Below are 13239 nucleotides of genomic sequence, written 5' to 3'. Positions count from 1 at the left end.
CACTGGCAGCAAATCCTTTCAGCTATTTTCTTGAAGAGACAGGCTCACTACATTTTTTTTTTGAAGAAAATGTTGCCATACTGTATAATACAGGGAATTCTGCTCAGTGTTATATGGTCTGAATAAGAGGGGAGTTTGGGGGAGAATGGATACATGTATATGTTTGGCTGAGTCCCTTTGCTGTCCACCTGAAACTCTCACATTATTAGTCGGCTATTCCTCAATATAAAATAAAAAGTTAAAAAAAAAAATGTTGCCACATATGCAAATCTGAATACCTGTAGTTTTTGTATTAATTGTTCTTTTAAGTAAAAATGCTGTTCTGTCAAAAAAGATAAAACTTAATTGCACTTGTGCTTTTCCTTCATGTAAGCATTGTATCTCTGTATGGTGCAAAGAAGTACTTAATACTTACTTCCCATTTCATCACATAGAATATTAAAAAGATTCAAGGGCCAAGATTTAATAATTTATACTGCTTCATCAAGGTCATTTTAATGTGAATTTGGCCCTTTTTTTGCTACCATAATTGGATAGCAGTGAGAGATGCTAGTACCACTTGGTGCTTTTGCCCTGTTTTGTGCTCAGGAGCCCACAGCTTTACTCAGTGTCACCTTTGCATCAGCAGTGCAAATGCCAGCCCAATAGGAAAGACAGACAGCATCTTAATGTTGCTGTGAAAGTAGTTCTGACCTGTAGATCCCATCAGTTCAGTTCAGTTTAGTCACTCAGTCGTCTCCGACTCTTTGAGACGCCATGAATCGCAGCACGCCAGGCCTCCCTGTCCATCACCATCTCCCAGAGTTTACCCAAACTCATGTCCGTCGAGTCAGTGATGCCATCCAGCCATCTCATCCTCTGTTGTCCCCTTCTCCTCCTGCCCCCAATCCCTCCCAGCATCAGGGTCTTTTCCAATGAGTCAACACTTCGCATGAGGTGGCCAAAGTACTGGAGTTTCAGCCTCAGCATCAGTCCTTCCAATGAACACCCAGGACTGATCTCCTTTAGGTTGGACTGGGTGGATCTCCTTGCAGTTTTCTCCTCGCAAGAGTTTTCTCCAACACCACAGTTCAAAAGCATCAATTCTTCGGCGCTCAGCTTTCTTCACAGTCCAACTCTCACATCCATACATGACCACTGGAAAAACCATAGCCTTGACTAGATGGACCTTTGTTGGCAAAGTAATGTCTCTGCTTTTTAATATGCTATCTAAGTTGGTCATAACTTTCCTTCCAAGAAGTAAGTGTCTTTTAATTTCATGGCTGCAATCACCATCTGCAGTGATTTTGGAGCCCAAAAAAATAAAGTCAGCTACTGTTTCCACATCTATTTCCCATGAAGTGATGGGACCAGATGCCACGATCATAGTTTTCTGAACGGTGACTTCTAAGCCAACTTTTTCACTCTCCTCTTTTACTTTCATCAAGAGACTTTTTAGTTCCTCCTCACTTTCTGCCATAAGGGTGGTGTCATCTGCATATCTGAGGTTATTGATATTTCTCCTGGCAATACATGGTGCAAATCACACATTGAGAACCACTGGAGTAGTTTGGCTAGAAAGATTGATGACTAGTTCTTATATGGTTTGATTTTTTTTTTTTTTTCAGAATGTGTTTTTCTCTTGTTTCTAAGCTGTTTTAAATCTGTTTGATTACAATTTCAAATTATTGAAGGATTCAGCTATGTATTGATCAGTGGATACTATTACAGTGTGTATATTTCATTTCTAGATTGTGGAATTTTTGTATAAAAGATACTTGATAAATATCATATTATTAATAATGAACTTTCTACATTATTAACCTAGTCTTTCAATTTTGTGTTTGATTCTCTAAAATTCTCCACGTCAGTTGCAACCTCAAACCCAGGCAAGTGTCTGTCCTGCACAAACTCGACATTTACCTTCACCACCTGTAGGATATTACATCCCTCTGATATCACTCAGGTTACCCCCAGGTAAGAGGGGCTGGGCAGTTGGAATCCTTACTTCTTTCTTCAGATATATTTTACTACATTTCTTTTTTTAATTACTGTCTTTTTAATTCCTAGAATTTTAATGTTCTGTGATAATTTGCCTTTAGAATATAATCATTTGATGATTATAACTCTTACAAGGAGACAAAGAGCGAGTATGTAGTGTCTAAATGAAGAAAGTGAGGCATAGAACGTTTGGGTGACTGGTCCAAGGATAGAGAGGTAGTAAATGACCCAACTGAGCCTATACAGAGAATTAGCCAAACTGAACAACTGGAGGAACTAGTTCTCCGTACAAGACTGCCCTCTGTTCTGATACCACCTGCTGGTTCAGGAGATTCCCAAGACCATGCTCTTGTTAGACTGATATTCTAGAAGGACTCACAGAACTCTCTGAAAGCTGTCGTGCACATGGTTACTATTTATTACAGGGAAAGGTTACAGGATAAAATTAGCTGAAGGAAGAGACTCTGACAGGTCAGAGTCTGGGAGGACTCTACACATGAAGCTTCCTTAGGGTTCATTACTTTCCTGGAATTAATGTTTGTCAGTCACACAGAGTACTTCCAACCAGGGAAGTTCACCTAAGCTTCAGGGTCCAGATTTTTTACTCTTTCACTGTGGAAGGCATGATTGACTACCCATATAGTTATAACTCACTATAAATATAATAACTCACCTCCGGGTCCACTGACCCAAAGCTTCGACCCTGCATCACAGGGTTAGTTTTTCTGGCATGGCCAGTCCCCACCCTACAACTATAGGCTATGGCCAAGTCCACCCCAAGATCTAGCTAGTGTGGCCAGTCTCCTTCCTGAACAAACATACTTCTAGCAAACATGGCATAGATTACCTCCCAGAAGCAGAAGGCAAAGGCAGAAACCTCTGGGCAGTCCAAATCATGTATTACACAGGCTAAAACAATAAGCAATATTGCTGTAGTTTCTATCCTACCAATTCCCAAAAGAATCTACGGTAGTTTCCAGAGATACCTAGAACATTGCAGGGATAATGTTAACTAGAAGTAGAGAAGAATAATTATTAAAATAATTTTAAAATATTTAATTATTTAGAATAATTAAAATATTAGGAAGACTTAAAGAGCATCTTAGATTTAATTTTGAAAAATTGTATTTTCTAAAGGGTTGAAGAATTGTTAAACTGTGGGTTATCATCTTTTGGTATATTTTGCTTTACAGAATGGATATATTAATAAAAATTTCTAAAGTTTATTTTCTTAAGTATTTAAATTTCTTTGATTTTTTAATCATAAATTTTAGTTATATTTCCACAGGTGACATATTTTAGAGTTAAAATTTAAGAATAAATTTATCTAAGAGTATAGTAAACTTTTTCATATTCTATGAAAATAAATATGTTTCAGTAAGTTAATGACTAAATTACAAACAACTAATCTTTGAAGTAACACATCAGGATTTTCATTCCTCAGATACTGATGTGTTATCTGTTCCTCTACATATGCTATGGATAACTACTATAATTACCTTAAATGCTCACTTCAGATTACTTTTTATTCTTAAACACTCCCTCCTGCTTTTTTTTTTTTTTTTTTTTCCTTTGTAAAGCTCTGGCTTCCCTTCCTTATCCTGTGCAAGCAGTGGTAGCAGTTCATCAAACACAGCAGTGAATTCTCCTGCCGTGTCCTACAGGCTCAGCGTTGGTGAATCTATCACTAACCGACGAGATTCCACCATAACCTTCAGCAGCACCGTGAGCTTGGCCAAACTTCTACAGGAGCGAGGCATCTCCGCTAAAGTGTACCACAGCCCAATTTCAGAGATCCCTCTCCTCCAGCCTCTCCCTCGAGGCCTATCTACCCCTTCCACACCACCAAATTCACCATCTCATTCACCTTGCCCTTCTCCTTTGCCCATGGAGCCTCGAGTGCATGTCTCTGAAAATTTTTTGGCCTCCCGACCAGCAGAAACGTTCCTCCAAGAGATGTATGGCCTGAGACCATCCCGAAACCCTCCTGATGTTGGCCAGTTGAAGATGAACTTAGTGGACAGGCTGAAGAGACTGGGGATAGCCAGAGTGATCAAGACCCCCGAGGCCCAGGCAAATGGAAGAAGCCAAAAAGCAGAAAATGGTCTTCAAAGACCAAACTCTGCTGTCTATTTAAATTCAGGGAGCAATTTACTGAGTGGACTGAGGAGGAATCAGAGTCTTCCAGTCATGTTGGGTAGCTTCAGCACCCCAGTTTGCACATCATCCCCCAAAATGGATATCCTGAAGGAGGATTGAAGTTCAGCAGTTGACTGACGTCTTATCAAGTTAGCACATGAAGGAAAGATTTGCACTGTTTATATGTAGTCTTGTCTGAGAGAAAAGGAATGTCGCAGAAGGGTTGTGAATGTAGAAAGGGGAGGGTGAAAGAATGGAAACAGGATTAGCATGAGGTCTGTCTGATAACTTGAAAGTATAAATGAATGGGTCATGAGTATTTGGAGGCAAGGGAAAGAAAAAAGGTTGAATGTAGTCCTTCAGTTGGTTTTTCTTGTCTTGAAAATAAAAAGTGACTAGAAAATAAATCCAGTAATTTTGAAACACACTAGAAATACTGAACTTCCTAGTACACTTACTTCTGGTGAGCGTAAGCAGGAAGGACCTAGGTTAGGAGATGGGATAGAAGAAGAAGCAGCTTGGACCACTGCCTTTAGAAAGCTGTTCCAGAAGGTTGCTGGGGTAAACTCGGTCTGTTACTGAGACGACAGTGATATGGCTTTTATGTTGGCCCCTGTTAACGTCTGGTTAAATTACACATCCATCAGAAAGTAAGCTCACTGCATTATCAAACAAGGAATTTCACCTTTTTCATAAGATCAGAGTAGTGGAGACTCCCTTTTTGCTTTCTGTTTTCAGGACTTTGAACCCCTGGGAGCCCAAACGTCATCCACATTCCTTTTGCACTTGTGATTAATAAGTGTTCAGTTTTTTAATTTGTATTTTTATATAGTATCCCCCTCAAACAGTATAAGTTGGGGATGGGGGTAGGAAGGATTTATTTTAAGAAGGGAAGTGTGGGTACATTGGAACCAAGGCATCTCGTTTTCAGAATATTTATTCTGAATAAATGTAATGACCAAGTTGTATGAACATAGTTACATGTCTTTCAGATTTCCTTGGAGGCTGGAAAGGTTAAACCAGAAGTGCAATCCATAGGAATTTGAGAATGTTGTGTGTTTATGTCCGTAAGGTTTTTTGTAAGGAAAGTTGATTGCAAGTAAACTTTTTCCAAAATATGCTATGCATGTTTTTAATGAAGAATGACATGTATTTGCACAAAAATTCTCAGGCACAGTCTAATATTATAAACTGAAGTAAAACCCAGGTGCTTGCTTTGAGATTGTTTTTTAATATAAAATAAAATTAAGACACATTTGCCTTTTTATTAATATCTGTAGAATTAGAGAATGAACTTTTCAATGGAAAAGTCAAAGCTTTTGTTTTTTCTCTGGGATTCTGTTTTTGTTTTTAACTATGTGAAATGGCAAAGTGAAACTCGGGGATTAGGTTTCAGCTTCCAGCGGTGTGATGCAAGGCTGTGAATTAGGAAGAAACAGACCTGTTTTTTGAGTATTGCTGACCAAGGTCTTTATCTCGGCCGTGAAGTTCAGAAAGAAATGCCATCACACAAAAGGCATAATAGAGAGAAGCTAGAAGGGGGCTAGTTATTTTTGAAAAGGGGAGACATGTTACTTGATCTTTTCAGTGTTTCATTAGCAGATTTTTTGCCCCTTTGTTCTGACTTAAAGTGCAAGGCCTTTTCTGAAGTATTCTTGATGGGAGCGTTGCTCCTGGGGCTCCCATCCGTACACCTGTTACAGACCAGAGGAGGGCCTTCTCTCTTCTCGAGCTGCTTATTGTGCTCAAAGCACACATGCAGTAGTAAAATGTGTGGGTTTTCTGTGCTTTTTACAGATCTTTTAATAAGACTTTTCTAAATAAATTTCTCAAAATTAAAAGTGAGAGTGTCCTTTCCCTATTCTCTCCCCCTTGCTCAGTCCTTCTGAAGTCAGAAGACTGTATACGTAGATGTTCAGAAAGGATTCCAGCTGGCATGTAAGTGAATGTCAGTGTCCTGAATGTGAACCAGAAGAATTCCTGATGCTTCAATTTCTAAAATATTCCCATTTTAAATGATAATATTTGAGTTTCTACTTCATAAAGTAACTCTGGGGTGCTTATTTTAGACAATTCTTTAAGCTTTTTATTTATTCTCTAAGAAAGTAATCTTCTTATTGCCAGTTGCCGAGAAACATCAGGATCTAGGAAAATGTAGGGCCAGAGAGTAGTACAAAGTGTTAAATTATCAGAGTTTATGTATATTATATAAACAGCTATAAATTAAGCAAGATTTGGGCATGTTGTGTATAATTAGTATATTTGTAAAATAACTGATGCTAAAATGATCGCTTTAGAGGCAGGGCAAGAGCGTATTCACAGCCAAATAAGCCTGTCTGATTAAAGAAAATCAGACTTTGGTTCTTGAAAATTAAACTGATGTTGCTGTTCCACCAGAAACACAAGGATTATAAACTGATGCTTGCTTGTCTCTAGAAATGAATTCTGTTTTGAAATTGGGTTTTGTCGTTTTTGAAATTTCCATCTAAAATCATTTTTGAATACTGCCTGAGACTCTCTACTATAATGAAATAGTGTGTAAGGATAGTAAGAACTGGAGCCTTGTAGCAAGTTCTTTCTTAATTTATCTGTTATGCTTTAGCACTGTTCACATTTTAATTTTCTTGTATCCACTGTGTAGGTACTTTAATGCCAGTTTGGAAAACGCCAATCTTTCTTTTTTCTTCTGAAGGCTCTCAATGATTATACCTCAGGTATTTCTGAGTATCCTGTTGCTAGGAGGGATACCTTCCCTGTGAATTCAGAATTAAAAGTTCTCCAGAATTATCATGATCCCAAATCTTATGTAAATAGCTTTACCCATGGGTCTTGGAAAAAAGTTAATGACCATTGTTAAAGTAGTTTTTAAAAAAAATTTTGTACTCTATGTCCTTGATTTGACCTGAATAAACAGACTTTGACAAAGGGAGGCATGTTATCGGCAGCTCACAAGAGCCTGTTCTCTAGAAAAGGTGTATTTTTATACAGTATTCAAAGCCTGTTATTTTTTTTCTGGTACTTAATTAGTACTTGTTGTTCAAACACTGACTCTTGACATCTGGAACCAGAGCTCTTGGTGTTCAGTGGCCCACTCCTCTGATGTCGGATGCCTGCAAGCCTGTACCCTGAGCGCAGCACAGCAGAGTCGACACTGAGTGGCCGCTTTGCCTTCACAGCTATCAGGAAGTGGCGTGGGGCCCTCTGTGGCTGCCGGCGAGATACTGTAGTATGATATCTGGGGTTTGACTTTGTCAAATGGCTCTTTGTGCACCTACCTTTGCTTTGTCGAATGTAAATCAGATAATAAACATGAGTATCTTCTTAAATTTTCCTTTGTCTTTCTGTGGTTTTGTCCCAGTTCTTTCAACAGATAATCCTGCATAAAGTCTTTCCTTTCTGTTATGTTGTTTTGGGTACAGAGAACAAGCTCTATTTGCCAAACCGACAATAGTCATGAGTAGTAAACAGATATTACTGTATTTTCTTAGATTTTTTTAAATAGAATAACCATATTGTTTCCTCAGCAAAGCATCAGCAACAAAAAAATAAAACCTGAAGTTGTCGATATGCAGATCCTTAAGACTCAGGAAGTATGAAGCAATTCATTTCTGATGGTCCACAACTGACTACTGATACTTAACTATTTAGAAACTGTTTCCAAGAAATTAAATTTGAAAATTGTTGGATTTTAATAGAAAAGATTCTTTGATGTTCTTTTTTCTCTGTCACATTTTAACTGCTATATTTTTTTAAAGCTCATATGAGCATTTTGTGAGAAATGAGTGAAATTTTGTGAGAAATGAGTCCCCACTTCTTTGATATATAATTTAGTGATGTTCCAAGCATCTTTGATTGTGTTTTCTTTCACAAATGATTATCAGTGCATGTGTTTGAAGTTCAAAAACCTGATGAAATAAGGCTAAAGATTTGAGGCTTTCAGCATGCTGTTGCCTTTTGTTTCTGTTTTTATTATATGTTTGAGTTTTGCTAGTATTGGTTTTTCTTTTTTTCATTAGTTTTTATGAATTAAGGCTAAAATGCCCCCCCTCCAAATTTTTTTTAATGAAAAAATGCTGGGCAGGTTTGCCAAAGATGCCAAAACACAACTGTCAGGCATGAAGTGCTTTATTCTTTAGCGTGAGAAAGCGTGAGTGAAGCACATCAAAGGTAATGTGAGAAGTTAGAGAAAAAAGTATAAATGTCAAATATGTTAAAAAGTTTAATTCCGTTAAATTTAATTTTTTTTACCTTCTCAGCAAAATTGTTTAAAAGCAAGAATTTCACATCATATTCAAACAGTACAATGGGCCAGAAAATTAGAAAGTATTTTGATTTCATTTAATTCACTACCACTTTTACAGCTATTTCACCATCTCTCAAAGCAACCACAAAATTCATACGATAATGTGAACAATTCACACCATGATTCATTTGCATTCCATCTAGATCTTTATATATAAATATATTTACAGATAATCAGGACCCATACTGCAAAATGCTCTTCAGCCACAATATGTAGTTCCTGCCAAGTACCACTCCGATATATGAGCACCTGTGGAGTTACAAATGAAAACATGAAGCAAAAATGAATGATCAGCATCACTGGGAAACAGTATCTCATTATGGGTGAATCCAAGCATTCAAGCTTTCTAAGAGTTTTTGAACAAGTTCCCTTTCCTCTCACCTCACTGCTCTTGCCCCAGTCCTTTCTGCATTCCAAAGCAGGGTCTCTGACCTTAGCAGCAGAACAACCCAGAAACATTGATAGCATGTGGTCACAGGCATCTTTTGTTCTGAAGATAAAGGGCAAGAGATGGCTAGAACTGTTGCCCTGGGTCCTGATGATGTTTATGATGAGAATGGATGTTTAGGGTTGCAGGTCCCGCTATCCCAAAACTGAGTTCAAGATCAAGTGCCCATGTGCTCTTTAACAAAGTTAGGTGTTTGAGCATACCTGTGATACACAGAGCCCTCTAAAGTCCAGGGCTCAGGACAGCGGCCTCCCTGTCTAGGTGTGAGATGGCACTGCGGGCTTGTGCGTGATTCCTGTGGTTCCCTGGCTAGGGGCCATTCGGAAACTATTGAATGTGTCTCTGGGATTTAGCTTGGCACCTTTAATTCATCTTGAAAGACAAGGAATGATCAAAGAGAAATGAAAATAATGATGAGCTCCTTAAGAGTAATACTGACTTTTCCACACTGGGAGTATTCTCTTACAGCCACATGAATGGGAAGGAAGCTTGTAAACGATCACCAGCTGATCACATTTGCCACTTCAAGAGGTCTGCAATGTTACAGAAGATGGTGCCCATTTCCCCAACCAATGTGCAAACTAATTTTGATGATGTGTGAATTGTTAAGTCACTGTTTCTCTCATTCATTTATTCAGCTTATACTTGGTTATACTGTTGGTATTCTAGCCTCTTTCACCTCCATTCCAAATACTAAGACAGATTGCTTTAGGGAAAGTTGCTGAGAACTTTAGTAGCTTCAATTCCCTTATGGGGTCTTTTGGAAAGAGCCTCTTAGGCAATGCCAAAGTTTCCCTAAATTCAACCAAAAAGAGAGCAGTTAACTCTTAGCTCCTAGAAGTTCTAGTTAACACTTAGCTCCTAGAAGCTTTCATTTCTGTCCCTTCTGCTGTTTTAGAGCTGTTAAAGTTGTCCTCATGTCTAAAAAGAGGAAAAGAGGGAAAAAAAAAACAAAGTTATCAGTGCTTAACCTCAGACAAATGGCTGGGGTTTTCCTTACCCACTTCATTTGTGTCTTTGTTTTTAGCCACTCTCCACACAAGACCCAAAGCCTGTATTTAAAGGCATAAGACAGCCTTTAAATATAAACTTTTACCCAATAAACAGACTCAAAGTAAATCTCCAATCCCCTAAATCCAATCCCCTTTTTCTCTTGGTAATTTTTCTCCCTCCCTTTTAGCTTTTGAAGTCATCCCCACCCTATCTTGGGACTTCCTTGGTGGCTCAGATGGTAAAGAATCTAAAGGCAATGCGGGAGTCCCAGGTTCGATCCCTGGGTTGGGATTATCCCCTGGAGAAGGAAATGGCAACCCACCCCAGTATTCTTGCCTGGAGAATCCCCATGGACGGAGGAGCCTGGCAGGCTACAGTCCATAGGGTCACAAAGAGTCAGACACGAATGAGCATCTAACACACACACACACCACCCAGTCTGCTCATGGTACTTGGAGTCGTGGCAGCCATCATGCAACCATGAGGCTCCCCTCTGTCAACACACTGAGGGTGGCAGGACAGAAAAATGGAAAGAACCCAGTTCTAAAATGATGTTTCTGAGTCTGCACCAACTCTGGTAGCATGACCAGCAGAATTTGTATTTCATGAAATTAATGAACATCTTTGATTTAAGCCACAATCATTCACATGATAGTTGTACATATTTTAACTAATACATGGCCCACAGTTTGAGAAATGCTGTCATAAATATTGTTTCTCAGGGCTCTGTTCTAGACCCTCTTCTCTTCTTACACACACCCTTTCCCTGTATGATCTCATCCACCGCCTTGGCTTAAAATATGATCTACTTTGAAGACTCCAAGTGTTTCTGGCCCAGACTCTTCTTTTGAACACCCCAAACATGTAACAAACTCTGTAACAGACCTCACCACTTGGATGTCTTCCTGGCACCTCAGACTCAACCATCTAAGAAATCATGACCTTTTTCCCTGAACTTGTTTGTTCCCCAGACTTTCCCATCTTGATAAATGACCCCACCATCTACTCAATTGCTTGAGCTAGAGACCCAGGAATCATCACCGCCTCCTCCTTCTCCTTCAATCACCAAGCCCTATAGTGTCCTCTTTCTCTCCATCTCCACTGCTTCTCCCTAGTTGAGGCTACTGTTGGGTCTCATTTGGCCACTGCCACAGACTCCTAACCAGTTTTCCTCCCATGGCCCCTCCAATTGTTGGTCTACGCTGCAGTCAAACTTATCTTTCTAATATGCAAAGCTAGTTAAATTCTTTCTCTAGTTAAAACTACTGCCTGATTCATTAAATTAGAAAGGGATCTTTTCTATCCACTCCCAGGACATGGGGTAAGGCCCTCAACAAAAGCTTCATTGTGCTTTTATTGAATTTATTAATTGTCTGTTTCCCTACTAGTCTCTAAGCTCTTTGGATCAGGGGAACTGAAGTATCTTCCACACCTCACAACAGTGCCTGGCACACAATAGATAGTAAGTACAAGATGGCGGAGTAGAAGGATATGCCCTCATCTTCTCCTGCGAGAACTCCAAAATTACAAGTTGCTGCTGAACAACCATCGACAGGAAAATGTTGGATCCCACCAAAAAAAAAAAAAAAGATATCCCACATCCAAGGGCAAAGGAGAAGCCTCAGCAAGATGGTAGGAGAGGCAAAATTGCATTTAGAATCAAACCCCATACCCACCAGAGACACTCAGAAGGCTTAAACAAAATCTTGTGTGCACCAGGAGACCCCACGGAGATTGAGCCAGACCTGCCTTTGAGTGTATGAGTGTCTCCTGCAGAGGTACGGGTCAGTAGTGCCCTGCCACAAGGGCAGGGGCTCTGGGTGCGGCAGACCTGGGAATGGAGTAAGCCCTCTTGGAGGAGGTCGCCATTAACTCCACCATAGAGCTGACAGAACTTACACAGGACTGGAGAAATAGACTCTTGGAGGGCACAAACAAAACCTAGTGCACACCAGGACCCAGGAGAAAGGAACAGTGACCCCACAAGAGACTGACCCAGACTTGTCCATGAGGGTCCAGAAGTCTCCTGCAGAGGCGTGAGTCGGCAGTGGCCTTCTGCAGGGTTGGGGCACTGAGTGCAGCAGTGCATGCATGGGACCTTTGGAAGGAGGTCGCCATTATCTTCATTACCCCCACCGTAGTTTGGCCTCAGGTCAAACAACAGGGAGGGAACACAGCACTGCCCATCAACAGAAAATTGGATTAAAGATTCACTGAGCATGTCCTCACCCATCAGTTCAGTTCACTTCAGTTCAGTCACTCAGTTCAGTTCAGTTCAGTCGCTCAGTCGTGTCCGACTCTGCGACCCCATGAATTGCAGCACGCCAGACCTCCCTGTCCATCACCAACTCCCAGAGTTTACTCAAACTCATGCCCATTGAGTCAGTTCTACCATCCAACCATCTCATCCTCTGTCATCCCCTTCTCCATCTGCCTTCAATCTTTCCCACCATCGGAATCTTTTCAAATGAGTCAGCTCTTTGCATCAGGTGGCCAAAGTATTGGAGTTTCAGCTTCAATATCAGTCCTTCCAATGAATATTCAGGATTGATTTCCTTTAGGATGGACTGTTTGGATCTCCTTGCTGTCCAAGGGACTCTCAAGAGTCTTCTCCAACACCACAGTTCAAAAATATCAATTCTTGGGCATTCAGCTTTCTTTATAGTCCACCTCTCACATCCATATATGACTACTGGAAAAACCATAGCCTTGACTAGATGGACCATTCTTGGCAAAGTAAAGTCTCTGCTTTTTAATATGCTGTCTAGGTTGGTCATAACTTTTCTTCCAACCAGTAAGCATCTTTTAATTTCATGGCTACAGTCACCATCTGCAGTGATTTTGGAGCCCATAAAAATAGTCAGCCACTGTTTCCACTGTTTCCCCATCTATTTGCCATGAAATGATGGGACCAGATGCCATAATCTTAGTTTTCTGAATGTTAAGCTTTAAGCCAACTTTTTCACTTTCATCAAGAGGCTTTTTAGTTCCTCTTCACTTTCTGCCATAAGGGTGGTGTCATCTGCATATCTGAAGTTATTGATATTTCTCCCGGCAATCTTGATTCCAGCTTGTTCTACTTCCAGTCCAGCGTTTCTCATGATGTACTCTGCATATAAGTTAAATAAGCAGGGTGACAACATACAGCCTTGACGTACTCCTTTTCCTATTTGGAACCAGTCTGTTGTTCCATGTCCAGTTCTAACTGTTGCTTCCTGACCTGCATACAGGTTTCTCAAGAGGCAGGTCAGGTGGTCTGGTATTCCCATCTCTTTCAGAATTTTCCACAGTTTATTGTGATCCACACAGTCAAAGGCTTTGGCATAGTCAATACAGCAGAAATAGATGTCTTTCTGGAACTCTCTTGCTTTTTCCA

The 13239-nt window shown here is 40.0% G+C and overlaps 1 protein-coding gene across 1 annotated transcript in view; it reads left to right on the top strand.

Moving 5' to 3' along the window:
* TRAK2 (trafficking kinesin protein 2) overlaps positions 1-7445 on the top strand; it is a 74958-nt gene extending 67513 nt beyond the window's left edge. The window contains exons 15-16 of the mRNA XM_044937232.1: positions 1851-1956; positions 3561-7445. Of these exons, the coding sequence (XP_044793167.1) occupies positions 1851-1956; positions 3561-4239 (785 nt within the window). The 3' untranslated portion in view covers positions 4240-7445. The remainder of the gene's footprint in view (positions 1-1850; positions 1957-3560) is intronic.
* Positions 7446-13239: the final 5794 nt, after the last annotated feature.

This window comes from Bubalus bubalis, chromosome 2 (genome assembly GCF_019923935.1).
Source record: "Bubalus bubalis isolate 160015118507 breed Murrah chromosome 2, NDDB_SH_1, whole genome shotgun sequence".
Taxonomy (NCBI): domain Eukaryota; kingdom Metazoa; phylum Chordata; class Mammalia; order Artiodactyla; family Bovidae; genus Bubalus; species Bubalus bubalis.
Note: the sequence above shows the minus strand (reverse complement) of the source record. Positions and strands in the feature narration are given on the sequence as shown.